This window comes from Neophocaena asiaeorientalis, unplaced genomic scaffold (assembly GCF_003031525.2).
Source record: "Neophocaena asiaeorientalis asiaeorientalis breed wild unplaced genomic scaffold, Neophocaena_asiaeorientalis_V1.1 scaffold77, whole genome shotgun sequence".
NCBI classification, from domain to species: Eukaryota; Metazoa; Chordata; class Mammalia; order Artiodactyla; family Phocoenidae; genus Neophocaena; species Neophocaena asiaeorientalis.
In genome coordinates this window covers 1768879-1795486 of record NW_020174645.1, presented here as the reverse complement: position 1 = coordinate 1795486, position 26608 = coordinate 1768879, and the positions used below count along the sequence as shown (strand labels likewise).

Below are 26608 nucleotides of genomic sequence, written 5' to 3'. Positions count from 1 at the left end.
ATTAAACTCTTGCTGTGTCAGAAATGGTTCTAAGTAGTTTGTACCTATTAGCTCAGTGCTCACAATTATATTTTAAGGGAGTTCACTATTATTTCCATTTTACAGATTAGAAAATGAAAGGTGAGAGATGATCAATTACTTAAGTGCATCAAAGTAAAAAGTGGAAGGGCCAGAAGTTGAACCCAGGGAGTCTGGGTCTAGTTCTTGCCTGTTAAGGATATTCCATTGCCTCTCTTGAACGGTAAAACTGCCCACACCCAAGATAATGCCAAACAATGAGGCAGGTCGGGAAAGCCTCTTACTGTGGTCACAAGAATAGTGACTTCTTTGGTGGACAAGGTTTATTTTGATGCTCCTGTGTGTTCTCTCTGCATCCTCTCCAAACAAGCTACCTGAGAGCAATTTCCCATCACTATTGCCAGTGGTATCACATCACTTAGATAGCACAGTAGGCTAGAAATATTATTAATCTGGATATAAGGGAGGTGGTATTTGCTGCTCTGGGCAATTATCTGTCAGCCGTGTGCCTTCTGTATAGATCCCGGCTAAGCTTCCTGTACCTGTCCCTCTCAAACCCTGTAGAATTAATATTCCTCTATCCAAGGACATCATTATGTAGACACATGAAGGCATTGCACACGTGTTACTTTGTCATTTTCATACCGTCAGTGGACAGACAGCACAGCAAAAATGCCTAGAATTTTACTCCAAATGGCATGTGAGAGTTAGGAGCTCTGGTTACTCAGAATCATCTCTGAAATCAGGAAAGGTGGTTTGGGGGTAATTTCACAGCAGCACAGCTGGGGATGCAGGAGGCTTGGTACGCTTTCCTTGGGGCTTCCTACAATGCTGACAGACCACTGCCAGCATCTCTCTTGGGGAAAGAGGAGCCTTCGCTGATTATCACCCAGCCCAGAACTCTGGAATCCGTTAATAACGATCTACCCTTTGTGTTGACTGCAGAATTCGGAACTTGTGTAAGATTTATGCATCAAGTTACTCCTTGCCGCTCCCACCCCAAGCTTCAGCCTCTGTTCTTCACGGGATTACTTAAGCTTTACCCGGCTACCTTTTCTCCAGGTATAGCTTTTCTGGCTTGGCCAACCTCCCTCTGATCTTGCAGATTTGGAAATACAACCCAGTTACTCTCAATGTCTCCCAGTTACCGTCCAGGTCTTGCATCTAGATGAGCACATATTTTTATTCTTTATTCTCCGCTGGGTTGATAAGCACCATGGACAGGTCTACTTATCATTACCTTGTGGTAATGACCAAGTTGAGTGAGTTCTGGGCTCAGCCTTGGTGTCATAAATGCATGATTGCCAGCGCAGCCCAGTTAACAGATTGGGAAGCCGCAATTAATATGATAAAGTCTCACACAGGACATTTCATCTGCAGATATAAATCACAAGGAACATGCGTTGTGCTCAGCTAAGGTGAATTCAACTGAATCACTGAGAAGTTTTGGTCTCACTGGGACAGCTGAGTGCCTTGAAAACAAAAGTAGAAAATGAAAGAATTAAAGTGAGTCTTTTTTTTTAACGATTTTTTTTGATGTGGACCATTTTTAAAGTCTTTATTGAATTTGTTACAATATTGTTTATGTTTTATGTCTTTTTGGTTTTTTGGCCGTGAGGCATGTGGGATCTTAGCTCCCCGATAAGGGATCAAACCCACACTCCCTGCAATGGAAGGTGAAGTCTTAACCACTGGACCGCCAGGGAAGTCCCCTAAAGTGAGTCTTATCTGTAGCAGACATACACAGATGTAAGTTGGGATTGTCACCTTGAGTTACTGTGTGTATGTGCGTACATACATGCCACATGTATCTATGGAACGGGATTAAGAATGCAGGCTCTGGAGGTAGCCTGTCTTATTTCATATCCTGGGTCTGCTACTTATGAGATGTGCAATCTTGGGCAAGTACCAAGGAACTCAGAATTTGAGCCCAGGCATTCTGGCCACAAGTCCAGGCCTTAAGCCACCATGCTGTACTGCTTCTCTAGCATAAATAATAAGTCAAGAAGACAAAACAAATATCCTTCCCACTCCACCTTTTGTCCTCTGATTCTTTCCAGAGTCAAACAGAGTTACTAGTTTTTTAGTTTTTAAGATTTATTATTGTTTTTATTTTTTAATTGAAATATAGTTTCAGGTGTACTGTACAATGATTTGATATTTGCATAATTATGAAATGATCACCACAATACGTCTAGTAACCCTCTGTCCCCATACAAAGTTATTAAAATATTATTGACCGTATTCCTTATGCTGTATATTACACCCCCATGACTTATTTAATATATGAATACAGGTTTGTACCTCTTAATCCCCTTCACCTGTTTTGCCCCCCACACTCTCCCCTCTGGCAACCACCTCTTTTTTCTCTGTTTCTATGCATCTGTTTTTTGTTTTGCTTTTTAGATTCCACATATAAGTGAGATTGTGGTATTTGTCTTTCTCTGGCATAATACCCTCTAGATTCATCCACGTTTTCACAAATGGCAATATTTCATTCTTTTTTATGGCTGAGTAATGTTCCATTGTGTATATATAGTGTTTATTTTTGTGTACGGTGTGAAGAAGTAGTCCAGTTTGATTCTTTTGCATATAGCTATCCATTTCCCCCAACACCATTTATTAAAGAGGTTGTCCTTTTTCCACTGTATATTCTTGCCTCCTTTGACGTAGATTAATTGACCATATAAGTGTGGGTTTAGTTACTGGTTTCTTATGTATTGCTCCAGTAATAATAGATTTTGATGAAGCGTGACCTAGCCCTAGTCCCTATATCTGCATGTTTGACTTAATGATAGAACACAGAGTGTTCCATATTATATAAAGACGTCCTTCATTCCTTTCAGTATGCTTTACATAAACTTCACGGCATAGAGCTATCCCTGGTGTGAGACACGGTGTGGGCAGTCCTTCTAGAGTTGATGTCATGCTGGTGAACAGGGGGGTGGGCAGCTCAGCCAACACCCAGATTGACTTTTCCAGAGCCACCCACAGTGACAACATCCCCTTGATGGCTGTGGTGGCACTGTGGCCAACGTCTTCCCCAGAGACACCTATTTCGATGATGATAGAAGGGGGTTCCTGGGATCCTGTGGTGACTTCATATGTCCAAGGAAGATCCCACGGACCCCCTATAACCATGGAAACTATAGAATCCTATGTGGCAATGGGAAGCCACACTGACTCTGGAGACTAAAGAACCATCACGGCCTTACCAACGTGTATCAGTTGGCCATTGCCACGTAACATCCAAGCACAGAAATCCAATTGCTTAAATTAATAAATATTTCTTTAGTTCCCGCGTCTGTGCATTGGCTGGACATTTCTTCTGATCTTGCTTGGGCTTACTGATGTTCCTACGTCAGTTGGTGAGTCGACTGTTAGATCGATTTTGCTGACTTTGGCTGGACTCTCGCGTGTCTGGGGACTTGACAGGACGACTGGATTTCCTTTAATGTCCTACATGACTCATTATCTGGCAGGCTACCCCAGGCTTGTTGACAGGGAGGCAGCGAGCTGCAAAGAGTGAGGTGGAGCAGGTCTCTTGAGACCTAGGTGTGGAAAAGGCACAGTGTCACTTCCACCATACTTTGTGGGCTAAAGCAGGTGACAAGACTAGCTCACATCCAAAGGGTGGGGAAATACACTCTACCTCTTAACAGGAGGCACTTCAGAGTCATGTTGCAGATGGTGTGACCCACAGGGAAAAGAATTGGAGCCTCTTTTTTTGCAGTCAATGCCTCACACCAGTAGAGTATACTGTCCCAGAAGCTTGGAGACACTTATGGGTTGAGAAAAGGCCTTGGAAGCCTGTACTGACCCCTTGGGGCCTGAGAGCTGGTTATAACCCAGAGACCCAGAGGAGCCCCATGGACTCTGTAGCCAGTTCCCTGTTAATGGACATTTAGATTGTTTCCAGGGTTCTGTCATTAAAAAGAGCTCTGCAAGAAATATCCTTAGGCCTACATCTGTCTTGGTGCAAATGTGCAGGTCCAGTTGTGGGATAAATCGCCTAGTGTACTTTGGAGAGAGAATCTTTCTTTGTGGGGGGAGCGCTTGGCGAGGTACCTAAATAACTCCACACAGGCTCCATACAAGAACGGATCTCCTTGAAACCTGCTCCTAGAGGCTGATTCATCATCGGAGGCACCAGTGTCTGGGACCAGCGGCCACCCTCTGCACCCAACCTCTACTCATCACCCCTCCCCAGCATTCAGCATTGGTCTTCCCGACAGCATTCCACTGAGTGCTTCTCCCGAGGATCCCTCTGCCGGGCGCACTGAGCCAAGGGCTGCATTAAATCAGATCTCGGTTGAATGGCTCAGTAATGCAGAGCATCCCGGATCCAGTGGTGCGAGCCAGGGCTGTTGTTTAAGGAGAGCGTTCTTTGCCCATCTCTGACCTCAGGAGCCTCAGAAACTTACAAGCAGCTCACGCAGCTCAATATCAAAAAAACAAACAACCCAATCCAAAAATGGGCAGAAGACCTAAATAGACATTCCTCCAAAGAAGATATACAGACTGCCCACAAACACATGAAAGGATGCTCAACATCACTAATCATTAGAGAAATGCAAATCAAAACTACAACGAGGTATCACCTCACACCGGTCAGAATGGCCATCCTCAAAAAATCTAGAAACAATAAATGCTGGAGAGGGTGTGGAGAAAAGGGAACCCTCTTGCACTGTTGGTGGGAATGTAAATTGATGCAGCCACCATGGAGAACAGTATGGAGGTTCTTTAAAAAACTACGAATAGAACTACCATATGACCCGGCAATCCCACTACTGGACCTATACCCTGGGAAACCATAATTCAAAAAGAGTCATGTACCACAATGTTCATTGCAGCTCTATTTACAATAGCCAGGACATGGAAGCAACCTAAGTGTCCATCGACAGATGAATGGATAAAGGAGATCTGGCACATATATACAATGGAATATTCCTCAGCCATAAAAAGAAACAAAATTGAGTTATTTGTAGTGAGGTAGATGGACCTAGAGTCTGTCATACAGAGTGAAGTAAGTCAGAAAGAGAAAAACAAATACGTATGTTAACACATATATATGGAATCTAAAAAAAAAAAAAGATCATGAAGAACCTAGGGCAAGACAGGAATAAAGACGCAGACCTACTAGAGAATGGACTTGAGGATGTGGGGAAGGGGAAGGGTAAGCTGGGACAAAGTGAGAGAGTGGCATGGACAGATATACACTGCCAAAAGTAAAATAGATAGCTAGTGGGAAGCAGCCGCATAGCACAGGGAGATCAGCTCGGTGCTTTGTGACCACCTAGAGGGGTGGGATAGGGAGGGTGGGAGGGAGGGAGACGCAAGAGGGAGGTGATATGGGGATATATGCATATGAATAACCGATTCACTTTGTTATAAAGCAGAAACTAACACACCATTGTAAAGCAGTTATACTCCAATAAAGATGTTAAAAAAAACAGATATAAATGGTATCCATATTGCAAGGGAAGAGGTAACACTGTCACTATTTGCAGATGACTTGATAACTTATATAGATAATCCTAAAGTCTCCAACCCAAACCAAACAAAACACCAACAAGTGAACACCGAGGACTTCAGGCAAGGTCAGCTTTCTTCCCAGCAGCTGAGGCCACACTGAGGTCCAAGCCCAGATTTCTGCCCACACCTGCCACTCACAGGAGTGGCTGTTGGAACCACGTTCAGTCCTGCCGTTTCCTGACCTTAAGCTGCTTGGTGGGTCAGGGGAGCCGGGACGGGAGCCAGGAAGCACGGCTGAGCGGAACTTGCCTCCTTGGAACTATAGCGCCAGCATCTGTGTGTCGACACGCGTGCTTCAAAGGGTAGATTGGGAGCAGGGCCGCCAGTGGAGCTGGGAGGCCCAGCCAGCACAGAGGCCTTTGGGGAACGTCGGGCTCCTGGGCGACATAGCAAAGAGCAAAGCAGAGACGGTCTGTTCTCGGCTGCCTAATTGGCTCACACCAGCTATGAGGCACTGGCAAGAAAGTCCCCAATCATTCAAGCTGGTAGTAAGAATCCCAATTAGACCTCAGGAGACCTCTTCCCTCTCAAGATGCTGTGCTTGTTCTGCTCCTTCGGGCCAAGCTGACATTGGAAACCGAGTCATGCAGTCCGTAAAGGGGAAAAATTACCCAGTCGGGCATGAATCCAGGGGCCCCTCCCTCTGTGTTCCCATCTTTACAGGCAGGTTGGCTCTCAGGACTCCAGCCACTCCATAAACCAAGCAGCTTCTACTGGACGACTACTGTATTCATCAGGTGGGAGTAGGTACTTCTGTAAAGAAGCCAATATAGCAGTTAGTGAAACAGAATCAAGGTCTGTTTCTCATCAAGAAGAGTCTGGGAGGGTCCGATCCTCTCCAGAGCCGCGAGCGTCCTGCAGCCACCCAGGGACCATCCCAGACTCCCTCCAACTGGTGGTGCTACATGCCAACGTGTGTCTTCCCCAAATACCGTATGAGATCACTTATATGTGGAATCTAAAATATGACAGAATAGCTAATAAAAAAACGATAAAATAAGATATGACAGAAATAAACCTATCTATGAAACAGAAACAGATTCATGGACGTAGAGAACAGACTTGTGGTTTCCAAGGTGGGGGGGGCGGTGGGGATGGATGGAGTGGGAGTTTGGGGTTGGTAGATGCAAACTATTACATTTAGGATGGATAAACAACAAGGTCCTACTGTAAAGCACACAGAACTATATATTCAGTATCCTGGGATAAACCATAATGGAAAAGAATATAAAAGATGAATGTATATGTGTACGTATAACTGGATCACTTTGCTGTACAGCAGAAATTAACATTGTAAATCAACTATATTTTAATTAAAAAAAAAACCCCAAAACAAAAAACATACGTCTTCCCGGTCACGCAGGCAGGATAAGAGAGAGCATGGGACGCTCGCTCACACTTGCTTCTGACCGCCCCTCCTGGGAGTGACCTGTCATCCCGGTTCACTCGTTGCCAGAACTAGTCACGTGGACCCAACTGAACTGCAAGGCTGGCTGGGAAATGTACCGAGAACGACTGTCTCTACCACAACTTCCATGTGTTAAAACACGCCCAAGTATTTGGGGGCTCTAGACAAAGAAGGGAAACCCCTCCCTTCCCTGGGGATATGAAAGAGTCAGAGAAATGTCTATTTGTCAGTAGACTTTGGAGGTACTGATTGGAGCACAGCTGGCAGGATTCTGACTAAAGTGAAGACGTCCACACAGGTTGATCTGGGAAGAGGGGGGATATTTAATTCTGACCATGCTACACTCACAGACAGTAAGCCAGCAAGGTCTGTATAGAAGGAGATGAGAAGAGGTATTATCTCCTGTGCCCCTCGTGAGGGCAGGAGTTGCATCAACCTATATTTGTCACCCCTGAAGTGATCGAATCTGAAGACTTGTCTACTGGCCCAGGGGAAGAGGCTGGTGTCACATCTATGAGGCAGCATAACTACGTTACAGTAGTTTCCTAAATTATTGTTCAGTTTCCTGGTTTCCACTAGGTGGCCAGCTTAATTTATCAGACTATGCCCTCATCACTCATGCTCCGTAAACCATTCATTGTCTGTCTGTCCATCCATCCACTCACTCAAACATTCATCCATCCATCTATCCATCCAAACATTTGTCCATCCATTCAAGTATCTAATCATCCATCCATCCATCCATCTAAAACAGCCATCCATCCATCCAAACATTTGTTCATCCATTCAAGCATGTATCATCCATCCATCCACCCCTCCATCCCTCCATCCCTCCAGAAAAATGTTTACTGATTGCTGACTCTTGCTAGGCATGGCTCTAGTCATGGAGTACACAGCAGAGGACAGGTAGGACTAGATCCTTACTCTTCTGGAACTTACATTCTGCTAGGGAAGACACACAACAAACAAGAAAGGCAATACTTGGAAAGGACAATGCCAGAGTTGTCTACAAAGTCTGTAAAATGGGATGACAAGAGAAGGGGGACTTGAACGGGAGGGGGTGTGAGGCTACTCTAAGGTGGGCAGAGAAAGCCTCACTGAGGCTGTGACATATGAGCTGAGACCTGAATGGTAAGGAGGGGTCAAGCCTGTGACAATACGGGAGAACAGAGTTCCAGAAAGGAGAGGCAAAAAGGGCAAAATCTCCGAGGTGGGGATAAGCGTCTTTCGTTAGAAGAATAGACAGAAGGAAACCAGTGGGGCTGGAGTTGGTGAAGCAAGAGGGGCTGCAGTGGGAAATGAGGGTGGGGTGATGGGCGGCGCTGCATCGCGCTGGACCTGTCGGCCACGGTACAAAGTCCAGGTTTCACTCTAGGATTTATGGGCATCTGTTGGAGGGTTTTAAGCTGGGGAGTGACATGATTTGAATTATGTTTTTAAAAGGTCACCCTGTTAATTTTCATTTAGCAAACACTGACTGTCTACTTAGTAGATTCATTTAAGTGCCATGAAATGCTCTGGAGGCAGGGGGAGCAAAGGAGAGCAAGACAGAAGCTTTTAAACTTATGAAACAAACGACGGTCATCATGCTTTGAGTCCATTAGCGTAACTGGCAGATCGGACTAGATTGAACATCAGGGAAAAACCACCGTGAGAAATTCGAAGTCTGGGTGTCCTGGAAAGAGGAGGGGACACAGGGTCTGCTGGCCCATGGGACTCTTTTATGGGGATCCAGCCAGAGAGTGGTGGGTGGGTTTCCAGGGTGGACCCACACAGCTGGTTTGTGAAGAGATTTGCTACCTCTTCTTCAGCATGAACCTCAATTTTCTGGGGTCCTGTACATATGGTTCCAGGGTCTTCCTGAATGTCCAGAAAGCAAAGCTCATGGGAATGGAATTGTGGGCGGGAGAAGTGAGGAAGCCAGGAAAAGCCAGTAGGGGATCGATTGCCTTGCGGGACCAACATTCATTTTTACGGCAAAAATATCTTGATTCTCCCTTTGAAGTTTGTCCTTTCTCACTCTGAGTCCCTACTTTTTTGTTTTTTACCCGAGATTTAATGTACATTTATTCTTAACACGTGGACCATAGAGTATAATGGTTTCATACTGAATAAAAGATATCCATTAAGCCAAAGAAGGAAAAAAGGAGGCATTTACATCGTTTTAGCTACATTGTTTGAAATACAAATATGTAGATTTTATCACTGAAAGAAATCTCAGTTGTGTTTCTTCATCAGAAACTTCAACTGAACCTAGAACTTTTCCACACCTCGATTAGAAAGAAAACAGAACAAAACAAAAACCTAGAAAAAAAAAATATAAGTTGATTGGCTGCTGAAACAGCAAGGCACTAATCTCTCCCCCAGGCTCCAGCTGGAGAGAGATGTCTGTGATGGAGGCGTGAACATTACATCTTGCAGGTGACAGACTTGACTTATGTTCAGCTTGTGACTCCAGTCAGCCAATAGGGGTCAATTGAGGGACTTTATGTGAAAGTGTCAGGACACTTACTGTCTTTACTCTGAGATTCTTTGCTGTGAAGCTGCCAAGGATAGGGCTTCCAGAGGCCACTGTATGGATGACCTGAGCCTCAAGTCAAACAGGCAAATACTAAGCCCGGGGTAAGAGAGGGGAGGAGATAGGACCCTGGGTCCAACCATTCCTGAAGCCAGCTTCACCTCCGCTTGTTCAGTCCTATGGAGCAATAAATTCCGTCCGCCTCCCCTATTACTTTTCCTTAAGTCCAGTTAAAAAACAATTTTTAAAATCACTTGCAATGCAGACATCAGGATAGGACTTTTCCCCTCCTAAGGGGACTACTTCCTCCCTGGAGTGGGTAGAATTGTCTCCCTCAAAAGATGTGTTGAAATCCTAACCCTCAGAACCTGTGACTGTGGCCTTATTTGGAAGGAGGGTCTTTGGAAAGAGACAAGGGATTCCAAAGGTTGCCAGCGACCAACAGAAGGCAGGGAAGGAGCGTGGGACAGATTCTGTCCTTCACAGCCAAGGGAGGAACCAATTCTATTAACTCCTTGATTTTGGACTTCCGGCCTCCAGAACGGGGAGAGAATACGTTCCTGTTGTTTTAAGCCCCGTAGTTTGTGATATACCTCCCAAAAGACATGTAGCGTTTTAAAAAAAATCTATCTATTTATTTATTTATGACTGCGTTGGGTCTTTGTTGCTGCACGTGGGTTTTCTTTAGTTGTGGCGAGCGGGTGCTACTCTCTGTTGTGGTGCGCGGGCTTCCCATAGCGGTGGCTTCTCTTGTTGCATAGCATGGGCTCTAGGTGCGCGGGCTTCAGTAGTTGTGGCACACGGGCTCAGTAGTTGTGGAGTGTGGGCTCAGTAGTTGTGGCTCGCGGGCTCTAGAGCGCAGGCTCAGTAGTTGTGGCACACGGGCTTTGTTGCTCCGCAGCATGTGGGATCGTCCTGGACCAGGGATCGAACCCGTGTCCCCTGCATTGGCAGGCGGATTCTCAACCACTGCACCACCAGGGAAGCCCCGAGACACGTAGCCTTAGCACTCTTCAATCCTCCTATGTGCAGGAGGCTAGATTCACAGATTAGCACTACCCCCCTCCTCCCCGCCATCATGTGATACACACGTCAGCTGGGGCCAGATGTAGGCAAAATGTATGGTAGAGAACTTAACAGGAAGGCTTCTGGGGCCAGTCAGGGGTCAAACTTGCATCCGGATCTCTGGCCACAGCATCCTCTTCGTCATCACCCCTCAGGTCATCCCTGATCCCTGGGCTGGAGGACCTGAGCCGATGACTGCATCTTGGAAAATGACACACGGGGTAGTTAACTCACAGTTCTGAGCTTCCCCAGAGGGAAACAGACAAACCATTCTCTTGCTCTCCCAGGGTGTCCTAGCACAGCCTCATTTGTAAAGTGGGTGTGAAACTGAGGAGGTGGTGAGGCTTTTCTAGATAAGACACGTTCCTGGAAGCCCAGTGCCCGGGTGGGTCCGTAGAGCAGTCAGCTGCCCTGGGTCTGCACACAAGTTTAGCTGCCCTAGACCTCTGGCCAGAGGCCGGTGTTATGGCCTTAATTGTGTCCCCCAAATTCAGGTTTTGAAGTCCTGACCCCCCCAGTAACTAGATGTGACCTTGTTTGGAAATAGGGTCTTTGTGGATGCAGTTAGTTAAGATGAGGTCTTCATGGAACAGGGTGGGTTCTACTCCCACTTGCCTGCTGTTCATCTAAAAAGGGGAAATCTGGGCACGCACACGTTTTCCTGGGGAAAACACCACGTGAACACGGAGACAGAGACGGGGTGAAGCGGCTGCAGGACAAGAGACACCAGGGGTGGCTGGCCGCCCCCGGGAGCCAGAGAGGGGCTGCACCAGAGTGTCCCTTAGAGCCTCAGAAGGAACCGGCGCTGTCGACACCTGATCTCAGACTTCCGGCCTCCAGACTGTGGGAGAGCACATTTCTGCTGCTCAAGCCCCCCAGCTTGCGGGACTTTGTTACGGCAGCTGGTAATGGATTGCTCAAGTCTGGGGCACCAAAAGCCGCAGGAAGCCACGGCCTCCACTGGGGGGCGCTGATGATCCCGGGTTCCATGCGCTTAGGGGTCTGGTCTTAGGCAACAGGACCTGAACGAACTCACTGTCTCAGGGAGGGGGGCCGGGGCTTGGCGCGGGAGGTGGAAATAAGCAAGCAGGTCAGGCTAGGAGGAACCCAGCAGCATCACTTATTTTATTCACACCCCAAAGACACCCTGTTGAAAAGTCAGTTCGTTAAGACGTTCATAGCATTTCTTTCTCGGGCTCTGGGCGCACAGAGGGCGGTGTGATCACCGTAAGCTGTGTTCTTTAGGCGATGTTTCCTCTCTTCCCAGGAGACGCACAGGGGTACGCTCTCTCTTTCATATAACAATACACTTCTCCTGATTCTGTCTTGAGAACACACAGCTCCCTCCATCTATTTTTGTTTTCTGCACTTGGGGGTTAGAGACATGGCTGGGGAGAAGTATTTCCCTATTAGAGGAGAAACGGTGACATAGACGGCAAATGTGAAGAGGCCTGCAGGGACGTCTGCCTGGAGACAGCAGCAGCAAATTCACCATGTCCAATAAGGGCCACGCTGGATTGTAAGCCCCATTTTCCCAGAGTGTCTGAATTTTCAAGAGAAGGCAGAGATCCAGATTTTTTAGGTGAAGTGGCCAAAGTCTTAAATGTTGACTCAGTCTTTTGTCTATTCTGTAACCTGTTTTATTATCCTTCATACCATTTATGACCATCTGAAAATTATTTCGTTTGCTGTTAATCCCCCCAGCCCCGGCTAGAGGTAAGGTCTTTGAGCATCGGCCTGGGTCTGTTATATTTACCGCTTACCTCCTGTATTTGCACTAGTTCCTAGCACACAGGAGGTGCTCAATAAATACCAAGTGAAGAAGTCAATGATCCATCACTTGACACTGTTTGCACAAAGACAAGGATTTCACGCAACTTCTTTTTCTGGGGAATCGTCTCGGGACGGCGTTTGATTGTTAGAGGAATCTAAAACTCAACCTTTTTAAAAACACCCCAGCCCAGAGTCACCACGGGCACACACGTGCCTCAGGAAATTGACCTCTGAATGTACGTGTGAGATCCAAAGACAGGACAGAGCCCTTTTTGCTCCAGCCCAAAGGGAGGCTGGACCACACGCTTGCCTGCCGTGGTTCTCACTTACTGCCATCAGTCAGCAGGCTTTTAGCAGAGAACTGCACATGTGATTGATTTTCAAACCCTTTCAGGTCCTGAAGGAGATGCTTAGTACACAATGTACTTTGTCATCACGTGTCAACATCGCCTCAGTGCAGAGAGAGGCATTACACTGAATAAGACTGTAATCGGATTTTTGCCGGGATCCTTCAATCTGCTTTTTCATTTCCCCAAAGCTCAGCTTTGGAGAGCCATTTGCCATGGATGCCAGCCGCCGGGAGGGGGTCAGTGTGTAGAAAGACAAAGGACAGCCATAAAGCCGTGGAAGGCAAATTTTGTATTTACAGCCGGTAAGTTTATAAATATATATTACATTCTTACTATGTACAATACATTCTGCACGCAGACGGATTTGAGAGGGGGCAGCGGCAGCATTATGAAACGGAACATCACGCGGGAAAGAACGAAAGAAGTGGGGGGGGGTTACTGAAAGCAAAGGATTATCCTTGAAAAGGGGTGACAGTTTAATCACCCAGCCAGACAATGCAAGTCAAGTGGGGGACAGGAGCAGGTAGCTGATGGCTGCTGGAATCTCAGTCTTAGAGCAAACGGACAGCACCTTAGTTTGGGGGAGAGTGCTGAGGTCGAGAGGGTGAACTGGTGGAATTTACACACTTGATCTCAGGAGAATTCAATTATATGCATAGAGACAGAGAGAGAGAGAGAGAGAGAGAGAGACAGAGGAAGCAGAGAGATAGGTTCAGAAAGACACAGGGACAGAGAGGCACATAGAGAAAGAGAAATTGACCTTAGAACCCAACACTCGAATAACCCAGCTCTCTGCCCCATAGGTGGTTACCTCAGGTCCCTCCATCCCTCCAAGGTGGAGAAGAAGCCTCCCCCGCCCCCCCCACCGCCCCCTGTGTGTGAATGGGCCAGGCTTCCTGCCCAACCCACCTCATCGCACACCCCGAGTCCCAACTCTCTCCGCGCTGTACCCTCCGTGTGGACACCCAGATTTATCTCATCAACCTTGAGCAGCAGACTGGATGGGACTGTCCACAGACACATCACAGAAGAACCCTGCTTTCCGGAAAAGCAAGGGGAAGGAGGTGTTGAATTCCTTGTGAGCGCTGCTGACCCTCCAAGACCAGCCTCTTCAAAGAAGGACACGTGTGAAGTTTGCCCAGTGGGGCTTCAGCATAGAATGTCACCTGGTGGTTGACACAGACGCCACAGTGGAAGAGAGGGAATGGTGACACTGCTCTCCACTGCCGAGTGACCAATGACTTTTGGAAAGGTGGCGATGTGGGGCGTGGTGGGGGAGGAGTACAGACGTGAACATAGTGAATTTGCTAAAAAAAAAAAAAATTCTGGTCCTTCGAACCCAGTTGACAGTCTATACCCAGGCTCCCTAGTTTACTAGTAAAGGGATGCTCTGAATGGCTCAGAGCGTTTTTGTTTGTTTGGGTGGTTGTTCTTGGCATCTAGTTACAAAGGTACTGGTGGCCTATTTACCCTCCTGTTCCCTTTCAATCCGTGTCAGCGATTGCCTTGCTTTGCCCCAGCCTTTGGGAGATAATAACTTGAAACTCGAAACTCTTGCTTCCCAAGATCTGACTCTAGGTGGCGCTAGACTCCACCTCTGCTCATATGCTCACAGCCAGATGTGCTGCCCGAGGTCCAATGACACGCTTCCTCCCATCCATCCCCTTGAGCCCAACCTGAGTCTCATTTTTCTCCTGTGGTCCACAACACTGAATACGGCAGCTGTGTGGCTTTGATGAAAGAAAGTGAGATGGCAAGAGAGGGATTGTTCTTTCCTGGAGGTTCTCTGAAGTTCAGTGATTCAGAACTCATCTTTCTTCCAATGTAAGAATCTTGCCATGCATGATAAACCCCTTAACAAACACTGACAGAAACATTGGACCCTGGAATGTGGACATCAATTCCAACTCGGGGCCGTCCCGGGGGAGCCAGGGTCATTGTCTGTGGCTCTGTGGATAGCATCACCCTGATCTTGTCCCGTCTTTTTATTTCCCCACCGGGCACACGGTTGCCCCACATCCCCAAGTTAAAGGCCGAAAGGTGAGTGAGAACCAATGTCTGTGAAGGCCCGGCTTACACATCTTCATGTAATCCTTCCATGTAGCCGCGTGACTCTTGGCATCCCCCAGGGTCCAGATCCTGGCAGACCCATTTCACGGCATCCTCACTGCTGGTCGCTATGGAGTTCACGGCGGGGCATCTGTCATCCGTAGAGACGGTGGTGAAAGTGGTGAATTCCACTCTTTTCCTTTTTGAGGTAGGGGACGTCGGGGGCTCACTTTTCTGATCCTTCCCATCCATGAGTGTGGGTCCTGAAGATGCGAACAGTTGTCCATTGATGCTGTTTTGGGAGTTTGTGCTGAGGAGATACTTACTCTCTTCGAAATCCATGCCCCTGTCGATGGCGGTGATCTGCTCATCCTGGGAGGAAGCCAAGTTGATGTGATTCTCCAACAATTCGGCCCGGTGGCTCAACCCGACCCAGTCATGGTAGTGACTCATACCTTCTTGTTCTTCGAAGGGAACCTGCTTGTGCCTGTACTTTAACGCAAAGGTCACACAGTTTATTAGGAAGACCAGAATGGCCAGGCAGAAGACACCCAACAGGGCGTACATCCCAATTTCCAAGTCGCTCAGCCCTTTAGAGGCCTGCGTGAGGTCATCCTCACCCATCTCCCCATAGCTTCTGGGCAGGTCCACCTGGGCGGGGAAGCTGGTGAGGTCAATGGAGATGGTCTGCAAATGGCTGTCATCATCCAGAAGGCTTTCCTGGCCACGGCTCTTCTGGAAGGTGGACCTTTCCGTGGTGGAGCCCCTTCCTTCCATGAGGCCCACGGAAGAACTGCCGTAGTACCGTCCCTCTTGACGCCCCCATTCTTGGGAGGGTTTCTTGGGTCTTCTGTCGCTGACATTATTATCCAGGTGACCTCCTGCCCCCGTGTGTCTGCTGTCGCTGGTGTTGGGATTGGCATCGTTTGGGCCAAATTTAACTTTGATGTTGGCTGTCCCCACAGCCAACACGCTCTTCCGTTTGGATTTCTGGCATGACTCACAAATAACCATTTCGACCTTCACCAGGGCACCCTGTCCCTCGGCTTCAGCGGTGATTATAGGCCACTTGAATTTGGGGTCTTGGTGGATAGAGACCACCTTCTCATCCAGTGATGTGGCCATCAGAGAGAAGTCTTTCGTGTCGTAAATATCCAAGGGGGTGACAGAGCCATCACTGAATTGGACCCAGCAACTGATGGCTGCTTCCTGTTGAAGAAAAAAAGTAAGTTCATCAAAACGGGTCCCAAAGCTCACTGAATACAAAGTCTTAGTAAAAACAGACACTCTGTCACAAAGATAATACTCCAAGAACAAAGGGAAACCTTTTATGCAGTGTAGAAATAAGAGGCAAGAAGTAGTGAGGGTATGAAAGAAAATGAATTCTTGTAAAGATGTAGAAGCCAAAGAAAACTACAACAGCAAAATGACAATGATGAAACAGGACCAGGAATAACCCTCCCTAATAAGATCTACTTTCTTTCCTGAGGTGTTGAAAGAAAGATGGCTTCTTTCTGCGGTGCAAGATCTACTTCTGCAGAGTTATCAACTACATATCAACGGAGATTTACCGGTTAGTGGGCTCATTTACAAATGTTACACATTTAAACGAAAAATATTTATTACGTTATTTTTAAGTTGCTTTAACACCGAGTCGCCGTGCATTACTCACAACACAGGTTAAAACCCCTGGCCTAGACAAGGGTGCCCCAGAGGGGCTGCAGGCTTTGGTTGTGTTGGTCCTGCTACATCAACATCTAAGGATGGGTTTGTATTGGCTTGTGGACAGTCTTGGCTTGGAGGTGAAGAGTAAAACCAACCAGCCAGAGAGAGGGTTAGGGGTCGGGTTAGAGTTGGGGTTGGGAAGGGTTAGGGTTGGGGTTGGGGTTGGGGTTGGGAGGGGTTAGGAAGCTTTCTGTTGGGAGAATCTTTGTCTTCCCTTCCACTCTCCAACCCAACCAGTTGGGGGAAACTGGGAGACCCAAAAGTAGCCAGGGTCAAGACTTGTGTCCATCTCAATCCCTTGTCTTTTTACTTTGTTACTTTAGACCAGCTTTCCTTAGGACTGGTCTGTCCAGGGAGACTGTAATAGACAAGATAACCTCTAAGCCTTCAGTTTCAGTGACGATGTCATTGGCCTTGACAGCAAACTGGGAGGCCCATTGCTCCCTCCTCCCTCCTCCTAGCTCCCAGAGAAGCTGCTCCACCCCAAACCTAGAAGGATGCACAGCCCTAAGAGGCTTGTGTGCCTGCCCACCTGGCCACAGCTGATTGGACCCATAGGATGGCTGCTGTCAGAGCCATTCATCTCTGCAGCTCTGAGCCAGCCGGCATCTCCCCCTCCAATTTGAAATAAGCAAGATGGGAGAGGCTTCCCTGGTGGCGCAGTGGTTGAGAGTCCGCCTGCTAATGCAGGGGACACGGGTTCGAGCCCCGGTCTGGGAAGATCCCACATGCCGCGGAGCAGCTGGGCCCGTGAGCCATGGCCGCTGAGCCTGCGCGTCCGGAGCCTGTGCTCCGCAACAGGAGAGGCCACAACAGCGAGAGGCCCGCGCACTGCGATGAAGAGTGGCCCCCGCTCGCCGCAACTAGAGAGAGCCCTCGCACAGAAACGAAGACCCAACACAGCCCAAATAAATAAATTAACTAACATTAAGATGGGAGTGAAGCACTTAGTGGTGGGAAGATGTGTCGGAGCTCATGTAAGACTGGAGAATGAAGCCCCACTGTGGAGCCCCACGATGGACCAGGTGTAAGCAAATGTCTGGGCACAGCATTTATTTAATGAGACGATGGACGTGAGAGAGACTGTCGACCCCCCAGTCTCCCCAAGTTCTTATAGCTGGGGTCTAAGAGGGTCCCACTATCCTTGTAATAAATCCTGAGTTATTTAAACTTGCTTGAGGGGATTTCTCTTACTTGCAACCAAAGAGCCACTGACCACGACAGAAGTTAAGTTTACCTGGTGGTGTCTGGTCCTTGAACTGAGAAGGGAGCTTCTCACATATGACTGGTGGTCTCTGCTTCTCCTTCAGCACAGCCAGTAAATACCGACCTTGTTAGCCATCGGCTTGGGGTGGCTGCTAAGTGGAAAATGCCTCCAGGACACAGGGCAGAAGCCACTGGATGTGACCTCGGTTTACCTGGGCCTTCGGATTGGCTGTGAAATTGCAGCAGGAAATTCAAATGCACATTGGATTTCTTGAAACTGAAATGTCAGAGCCAAGTTGCAGGCAGGGACTAAGCTCCATTCAAAGCAAGCATGGAGCAAACCTCAGGGTCACATGCCTAGCTCTGCATGTTGGAAATGGATTAGCTCTGTGGCCCTATTCTAACTGTGTCTTATCGCTTCCTTAACTCCTAACTGGCAGTCACCTGATTTGATCGCCCCAGGAAGACAGGAAGAAGCCTCGGGTTATTTCTCCTTTGCTATCTGTAACTTGCAACCTGGCTGGCATCATGCCCTGAGAAAAGGGAGGTTTGTCTTTGGCAAGAATTCGTATCCGTTATTGAGATCATCCACTTTCAAGTGCTTTCTAATCCAAACCCCTGCACACAAAGACCACAGTGAAAGGACAAGGGATTAGCTAACACCTGGCAGGGGAGCCTTCAGTGATGGGTACGGGCTGGGAAAATGGTAAGGCTCTGTGTGTCCAGGGGCAGGTACAGCTTAGCCCACCTTCCTGCCCAAACATAGTCACAGCCTCAGCAGGTGCAAGAGATGGCCATGTACCTGCCGAGGGGAGAGCTTCCAGGAAGCGCTCCTGACCAATAAGGAAAGCTGCCCGAAAACCCCCTATGTGGGCTGGAGGCCTTCTAGCATCCCCACAGGAGGACAGTCCTGCCTCATGGGGCGCACAGAATCAGGAGCCTGAGACCACCGTCCTTGGGCATTAAACAAGGCTCACCAAAGTCTCCATCCAGTTTCCTTCTAAGAAATAAAGTTTCTCCATCTCAGATGAGGGAGGAGATCAGATGACGTTTCCAAGTGCCCTTCCAACAGTCCTCTTTGTTTGGAAACCATCGTATCAACACACAAACACGCACCACATGATACACACCACAACACGTACACATACACAACGCACACTACACACAACACATACGTAACACAAACATACACATACGCACAACACACCATTAGCGCACGCTGGTTTCCAATAAAGAGAAAGAAGGCCATGACTGATGTCACCACCGGCTTGTTACTTCTGCTCTAAGCTAAATGACAAATGTGGAAGCATCTCCTCCAATCTCCTTCCGACCCCCAGACCCGTTAGCCCATTTTTTTGAGCAGGGACTTAGCGGAAGGCTGTGGACCCCTCCTTGGAGTCTGTGCCCGCCCTCGCTTTCACCCCACTGCTCTGGGAGGTCAGCGGGGTCCAGAGCCAGGACCGTCTGGCGGGGGGGGTGGAGAAGCAGCACAGGTCATGACGCGGATGGGGCGCGAGGAGACTGCGTCCAGCCTCTCTGGCTCCTGGTGCCCTATAATCCATCACTCCTGGCAACCTTGGGGTCTGGCATCTCCGTCGGGGGGACTGGGACACCTGAGGCTGCGCAGTTGCCCCTTCACAACGCCTCTCCAGACTGCGGAGCGCCCGATGTGCGAGCCCACTCTTTTGCGGGACCCCTCCACCCCAATTAGTGATTCCACCACACAGGCAACCTGATCGAACGCGTGACCTCACCCCACTGTGCGACCTTACCTGAAGTGTGACCTGCTCAAGGCGGAAGCCCACCCAGTGAACGACCCCACTGACATGTGAGGCAACCCCACCACGTGACCCCAAGAGACGTGGGAGTCCCCCGCTGGTGTGAGCCCCACCTGCTGTGTAACCGCACCTGGTGTGTGACCTCACCTGGTGTTTGACCTCACCTGGGTGTGACCTCACCTGGTGTGTGACCTCACCTGGGTGTGACCTCACCTGGTGTGTGACCCACCCTCCCATGTGTAACCCCCCTGGATATATGACCCCACCTGGTGTGTGACCTCACCTGGTGTGTGACCTCACCTGATGAGTGACCTCACCTGGTGTGACCCGCCTGCTGTGTGACCCCCCTGACATATGACCCCTTCCCACGGTACCCCATCCCCACCCCACACCTGTTTGGGCCTTTGCAGAAGTTCTTGAGCCACCGCGGTGGCAAAGATGGCTCTGTTGCTCCCAGGGCTGAGCTGCAGGGAGAGGGACAGCCCTGCCACCAGCTGGACCCCGAGGTCTGTGATCGTCACCTTCTCGTCCAGCACGGTGATGGTCTTCTCGGCCAAGATGGCATCCGACAGAGGCGACAGGATCTGAAAGGCAGAACCGACATAGGAAGGAAAAGCTCTCTGTGGTTCCAGAAATCCCCCCAATGGTGTAAACGATGCTCCGTGCAGGATAGGGACAGACAGAGCCAGAGAAGCAAAAACGGGTCTTTCCCACTCATGCCTTCTTCTAAAAGATAAAGCTTGCTTGTGAAAATATAGCGCATTTTTTAAGTAACAGCAAGATGGTATCAAGGAGTGGATGGGGTAGGACCTGGCATCCCACCCACAGCAACAAATAAACTCCATTGCCTACCATACACTGCCCTCAGACCCTGAGAGGAAGAATTAACATTTTCATTCATTTCAGCACTAACTTTACGATTCTTCTACAGCATGGATCATTTCTACTATTACTTAGTGCATATTTTGTTTAAAATCATTTTATGTAAATAATTTGTTTTAAAAAGCTTCATAGCGTCCTAGAAAAACGGTTTCGATATCCTAGCTATATATTTCTATATTTCTCTCTTCTACACGTGATTGCCAATGACCAGTTACACTCAAAGAAGAGACGGTCGGTCCATGTACCACCTAAAGCATCCTGTGTGTCACCGGGAGCTCGCACTCCACACTTCGGGGAACACGGAGCAGTGACACTTGGTTGCATTTTGGAATATCAGCTTCCGTCCTCTGATAAACTCAGCTGCGAGTCCTACCCTTGACGCCGACGTCCCAAAGTCTCATTTGTCTCTGGACACCTGTGATGCCCTGGGGAATGAAGCTTCTGTTCACTTTAGACCCTGAGGAGGAAATCCTGCTTCTCAAGATTGTCTGTGGAAGCACCTCTGCTCACCCCGCCCCTCATCCAAGTTACAGAGTGCTGACATAGACTCCCCTCTACGAATCCTTAACCTTCTGGGTGTAACAGGTTTCATTCTCCCTTCCCCAGCTTTTTTGACGTATTTCTCTTTTCAAGTTGTTGGTGATATTTATGAAGATGTATCTCAAGATAGCTTTCCCTGGATTCATTAAACTCCTTTATCAAAGCCCCATATTTCTATTCAAATACCTTCTCCAGTTTCTAAATCTGGTTGGGACACCTTGAATGGCGCTGGGTATGAAACATGCGTCCCCAGAAGAAAGTGGCCAAATGAATTTATAACTCAGGAGGACTCAGTGGCCATAAATAAGAGGGAAAAACGAAGGGTCTCAGGAGCAGATGCCCCACTAGGACAATTTTCATGTTTCACGCATGGGAAGCTGGCCCATTCGCACTCACTGATTTTCACAGAAATACCTGATTTCTGAACAGTGTTTCATTGCGTCTTTGTATTTAAATGATCATTTTGAGTGGTTAGTGTCAAGTTGTCGTCTCGGTTCCAGTTTCCAGATATCAGCATCACTTTAGCCCACGGATCAACTTTAATTTAGATCTTTCAGGCAAAAGTCAACTGTGAAGATTACAAGTGCTTGTCTATGGGGCAGATGTGTTTTGTTTGACGTAATACTTCAAAATGGGATGAACGGCCATCCTTAAAAAACGGATGATTTTGTATGAAAGATAGATTTCTAGCTATTCTGGAAAAGTTGCAGCATCTCTCCACACTGGGCTCCCATTTCCTCTTGGCACCTTTTGGAGGTGAGTATCAGCCTCCCTTTGCCACACTCCTCACCACTCCCTATTGTCCTCCTAACGCTTAGGGCCCAACTCAGTCATCTTCTTTCACCTGACGCCCTGGCTGCTTTCCTCACAGAGGGTACCTTCGCAGCTTTTAGAGAGCACTGGAGCATGTGACTCCTGAGTCCCAGTTCAAAGTAATTTACTTTCCCCCTTGAATAAAATGATCTCTTTTATTTTTATTTTTTTCCAGTGGCTAAAGTATTTTATTAAATTAAGTACGTCATCTGCAAATGGTTTCATGTGAAAATTTAAAAGCAAAGTTATAAAACATTTTTAATAAAACAGTACAGAGTTAACAGCAAAATTACATTTTCTTGACTGTACAAATAAAAACATTTTGTTTCTGATAGACTGAAAATTTTATAATGTATTCTCCAACTGATAGCTGCAATATTCTATTGTAATGAGACGTCTCAGGGTTAATTCAATCATTTGATAATAATGGGTTCAAAAATGATCTCTCTTAAATATCAGCCCATTTCCCAGAATGTTGGAAACCTTCTACAATCCAATAGAGTAAACCTCACTGTTTGGCTAATTGGATGATCACCTCTTCTATAAATGGGGCAGTCACTGAGGAACAATATTTGCTCTCAGACAGAAGGTAAGTGACTCCCAAGTGACCTCCCAGAACTGTGTCTTGTGAAAGTGTTTGTTTCAAAGCTCCCATGTTGCATACTGGTTCACCCCCATCCATTCCTAGCAGCAGGTGCTTACAAGACCAGTGGAATCAGAGTAACTGTGTTGCTTCCTTCAGTACATTTCTGAAATGCTCCAGGTTTCATCACGTGGCAGGCTGGGCCCTGGTGGAGACGGCTGAGCATGATGGTGGGATGGGAAGCTTTTCGGTGGCCATGGTCAGTGAGGTGGAGTGACCAAGTGAGAAGCTGCTGGCCACACCCAGGGTTCTGATGAGCTTAGCCCACCCCAAGAGCTTTTTAAAAAAATATTTTTCAATTACAAAACTTTTATTTTATATTGGGGTATGGTTGATTTACAATGTTGTGTTAGTGTCAGGTGTACAGCAATGTGAGTCAGCTATACATGTACGTGTATCTGTTCTTTTCCAGATTCTTTTCCCATATAGGTTATTACAGAGTACTGAGTAGAGTTCCCTGTGCTCTACAGTAGGTCCTTGCTGGTAGTGTGTATATGCTAATTTCAAACTCCTAGTTTATCCCTCCCCAGACCTTTCCCCTTTAGCAGCCATAAGTTTGATTTCTATGTCTGTGAGGCTGTTTCTGTTTTGTAACAGTTCCTTTGCATCATTTTTTAAGATTCTACATATAAGTGCTATCACATGGTATTTGTCTTTCTCTGTCTGACGTACTTCACTTAGTATGATCATCTCTAGGTCCATCCATGTTGCTGCAAAGTATTTCATTCTTTTTTATGGCTGAGTAATATTCCACTGTGTACATGTACCACATCTTCTTCATCCATTCATCCATCGATGGACATTCAGGTCGCTTCCATGTCTCAGCTGTTGTAAATGGTGCTGCAGTGAACATTGGGGTGCATGTATCTTCTTGAATTTGAGTTTTTGTCTTTTCCAGATATAGGCCCAGGAGTCGGATTGCTGGATCATATAGTAGTTTTATTTTTAGAGCTTTTGTCCCAAGATAGTGACATCCACCATGTCTCAGAGACAAATAATGTCTTGGAGTTTCAAACATGACCCATCCTGAGAAGCCAGTCCATCATTATACCTCTTCTGTCGTTTATTTGACAGCTGCTTTCAGTCTACTCACTCTGAAAATGGATACTGTCGAATAGAGCTACCGTATGATCCAGGGATACCACTCCTGGGCATACATCTAGACCAAACTCTAATTCGATACATGCACCCCAATGTTCATAGCAGCACTATTTACAATAGCCAAGACATGGAAGCAACCTGAATGTCCATCTACAGATGAATGATAAAGAAGATATGGTACAGATATACAATGGAAGATTACTCAGCCATCAAAAAAAGAATGAAATAGTGCTATCTGCAGCAACAGAAATGGACCTAGATATTATCACACTAAGTGAAGTAAGCCAGACAGAGAAAGACAACTACCATGTGATGTCACTTATATGTGGAATCTAAGAAAATGATAAAGTGCACTTATTTACGAAACAGAAATAGACCCATGGACATAGAAAACAAACACGGTTACCAAAAGGGAAAGGGGGGGGATAAATTAGGAGTTTGGGACTAGCATATACACGCTACTATATATAAAATTGATAAACGACAAGGACCTACTGTACAGCACAGGGAACTCTATTCAATATCTTGTAATAACCTATAATGGAAAAGAATCTGAAAAGAATAGATGTATACATATGTATAGCTGCATCACTTTTCTGTACACCTGAAACGAACCCAACATTGTACGTCGACTGTACGTCAATAAAAAAATAAAAATAGATATCGCTCTAAGTGACAACAAATGGCCGAGTTCTCGTCTGGGTAGAGACGTGACAGGAACACAGAGAGGCCTTGCCCTGGGGGTCTTACCTGAATGGCGGTCATCCCGAGCTCCTGGCCAATCAGGACTTGTCCCCCTTGCAGCTTGGCAATCCGGGGCTCCTCCACCTGCATGAAGTCATTTACCAGCTCCGTGATGTCCACCTGCCAATCGGAGCCCAGCAGGTGGGCCAGCTGCCCCCCGGGCTCAGCCACTTCGGCCACAAACTGAGTCAAGACCCGCACCATGGCGTGCTGGTACTGGAGAGTGCAGCCCCGGCCTTTCTTCTCATCTTCTTCCTCTTCCTCACTGTCCCGAGCTGGCCTGTCAAGGGGTCAGTTCGATTGAACAGATGCTGATTTGTCGGGTCAACGGTTGGGGGCTGGGGGTGAAGCATGGCAGGGGCTGCAGAGGTGAGTGGGCATGAGGCCTGCCTTCGGGGAGTTCACAGCCTGGGCCGGGGGGTTGGTGCTCAGAATATCGGAGCCCTGCTGTGGCCTGAGCGCTGACCAGTCAGAATGGGCTGGTGTGGTCAGCAGAGTTCTAAGGTGTCCCCTATGAGCCCCATCTCCTGGTATTCACTTTGTGAGATCTCCTTCCCTTTGGGTGTGGGCTGGACCTAGTAAAAGTTTCTTCCAATGAAAGATTACAGCGGGACTTCCCTGGCGGTCCAGTGGTTAAGACTTCCGATGCAGGAGGCACGGGTTCAATCCCTAGTCGGGGAACTAAGATCCCATGTGCCGCGCCGTGTGGCCAAAGAAAAAAAAAAATTTACAGCAAAAGTTATGGGATGTCACCTTCAAGATTAGGTTTTAAGAAACTATGACTTGTGTTCAGCCCTCTTTCCTTGGTTCTTCTCTCTTTTTTTTAAAAATTAATCTTGCTTTCCTTTTCTATTACTTGTATACTTTCTTTATTAAATTTTATTTATTTATTAATTTATTTATCTATGGCTGTGTTGGCTCTTCGTTTCTGTGCGAGGGCTTTCTATAGTTGCGGCGAGCAGGGGCCACTCTTCATTGCGGTGTGCGGGCCTCTCACTAGCGCGGCCTCTCTTGTTGCGGAGCACAGGCTCTAGAGCGCAGGCTCAGTAGTTGTGGCACACGGGGCCAGTTGCTCCGCGGCATGTGGGATCTTCCCAGACCAGGGCTCGAACCCGTGTCTCCTGCATTGGCAGGCAGATTCTCAACCACTGCGCCACCAGGGAAGCCCCAGGTTCTTCTCTCTTGCCTGCCCTGGTGAAGTCAGCTGCCGTGCTGTGTGCGGCCCTATGGAGACACCTTACAGCTGGAAGCAGCACCCTCTGGCCAACAGCCAGTGAGCAGCTAAGACCTCCCAAGAACCACATGAGCTTGGATGTAGGTCCTTCCCCAGCAGAGCCTTGTAATGAGACTACAGCTCCCGCTGACAGCTGGACTGTAGCTTGCGAGAGATCCAGCTAAGCCTGGCCTGGATTCCCGATCCAGAGGAACTGTGCGATGACAGGTTTTTCTTTTAAGCCACCTGGTTTTGGGGTAAACCACTCAATTATGTAGCAATAGCTAATTAATACAGTAAGGCTCTGGGTGACCAGTATAGCCCTACAAACCAGTACACGAGGGAAGCGAGTGTTTAACTCAAGGTAAGGTGTTTTGTGATAATAAATGTAGAAAGGACCAGGCAGCAGGCAGATGTTAGCTGCTCCCTCAACATCTGATGCCTTATGTGCTGTCAGTCCTTCCCAGCACCATCACGGTCCCCGTCAGAAGAGCTGCTCACTCCTCGAAGTGGTTCTCTTGCCGTATCTGAGCTGGACAGTCGTGACAGCACCTGGACTGTTCATGATCACACTCGGCCAGTCCTTGGGTGAGTCCTTCCCTGCACCCACTTTCCCTCAGTAACGTCAGTAATCACGCTGAACTCCATGCTCCCAACTCAACCTCAGAAACCCCTGTGGTTAAGGAAAGGGTCATTGCTGAAACCATCTTCCAACGGCACGCAGGACCCAAGCCTTCATTCCTGAAGCCCTGCCCTCTCCCAGGTGCCATAAGAACTCAAAGGGGTGGACTTCCAAGGGAAGGAATATAAAAGTTGCCCCTCACCTAAGTACCAGTTCACTCCTCCCTGCTGAGTACCCAGACTCCAGGAATATGTCCTGGTCTAATGCTTCGCATGCTCCCTTTTGACTTTCTACAAGTCCCTTGTACACGATTCCTTACGCATGGGTTTCTCCAAGGTGACCAAGTCTCTGAACAAAACTCTCTTTGTACCTGATGCCTGTTTATTTGCCTGATGTGGGCGGTGCAGACTTGTCAGTCCATCTAAAGCCACCAGAGGCACACGGGTGACAGGCCACGGGCTTCACCTCCCCAAGGGAGACTGGTCTCAGTGTTTCTGGGCTGGAGGGACAAAGACACTGCCCAGGTCAGGCAGCATCTGTTAAGACAGAGGTCTAGTGGACCTCTGTTGCTTGGGGCCTCCAAGAATCAATTCTTCCCTCCTCCTGGTATTGATCTCTTGGTTCA

At 47.8% G+C, this 26608-nt stretch overlaps 2 protein-coding genes and 1 long non-coding RNA gene across 3 annotated transcripts in view; 2 read left to right on the top strand and 1 right to left on the bottom strand.

Moving 5' to 3' along the window:
- GLT1D1 (glycosyltransferase 1 domain containing 1) overlaps positions 1–13583 on the top strand; it is a 155452-nt gene extending 141869 nt beyond the window's left edge. Inside the window, exons 12-13 of the transcript XR_003004995.1 lie at positions 12856–12969; positions 13471–13583. The gene's annotated coding sequence lies outside the window, so the exon portion shown is untranslated. The remainder of the gene's footprint in view (positions 1–12855; positions 12970–13470) is intronic.
- The window catches only part of LOC112408739 (transmembrane protein 132D), a 651963-nt gene continuing 638936 nt past the window's right edge, over positions 13582–26608 (bottom strand). Inside the window, exons 7-9 of the mRNA XM_024758481.1 lie at positions 24155–24428; positions 19818–20009; positions 13582–15925 (exon numbers count right to left, since the gene is read on the bottom strand). Coding sequence (XP_024614249.1) covers positions 14741–15925; positions 19818–20009; positions 24155–24428 — 1651 coding nt within the window. The 3' untranslated portion in view covers positions 13582–14740. The remainder of the gene's footprint in view (positions 15926–19817; positions 20010–24154; positions 24429–26608) is intronic.
- Positions 20491–26608, top strand: part of LOC112408742 (uncharacterized) — a 9700-nt gene continuing 3582 nt past the window's right edge. Inside the window, exons 1-3 of the long non-coding RNA XR_003004996.1 lie at positions 20491–21603; positions 22120–22249; positions 25819–25949. This is a non-coding gene — a long non-coding RNA (uncharacterized LOC112408742). The remainder of the gene's footprint in view (positions 21604–22119; positions 22250–25818; positions 25950–26608) is intronic.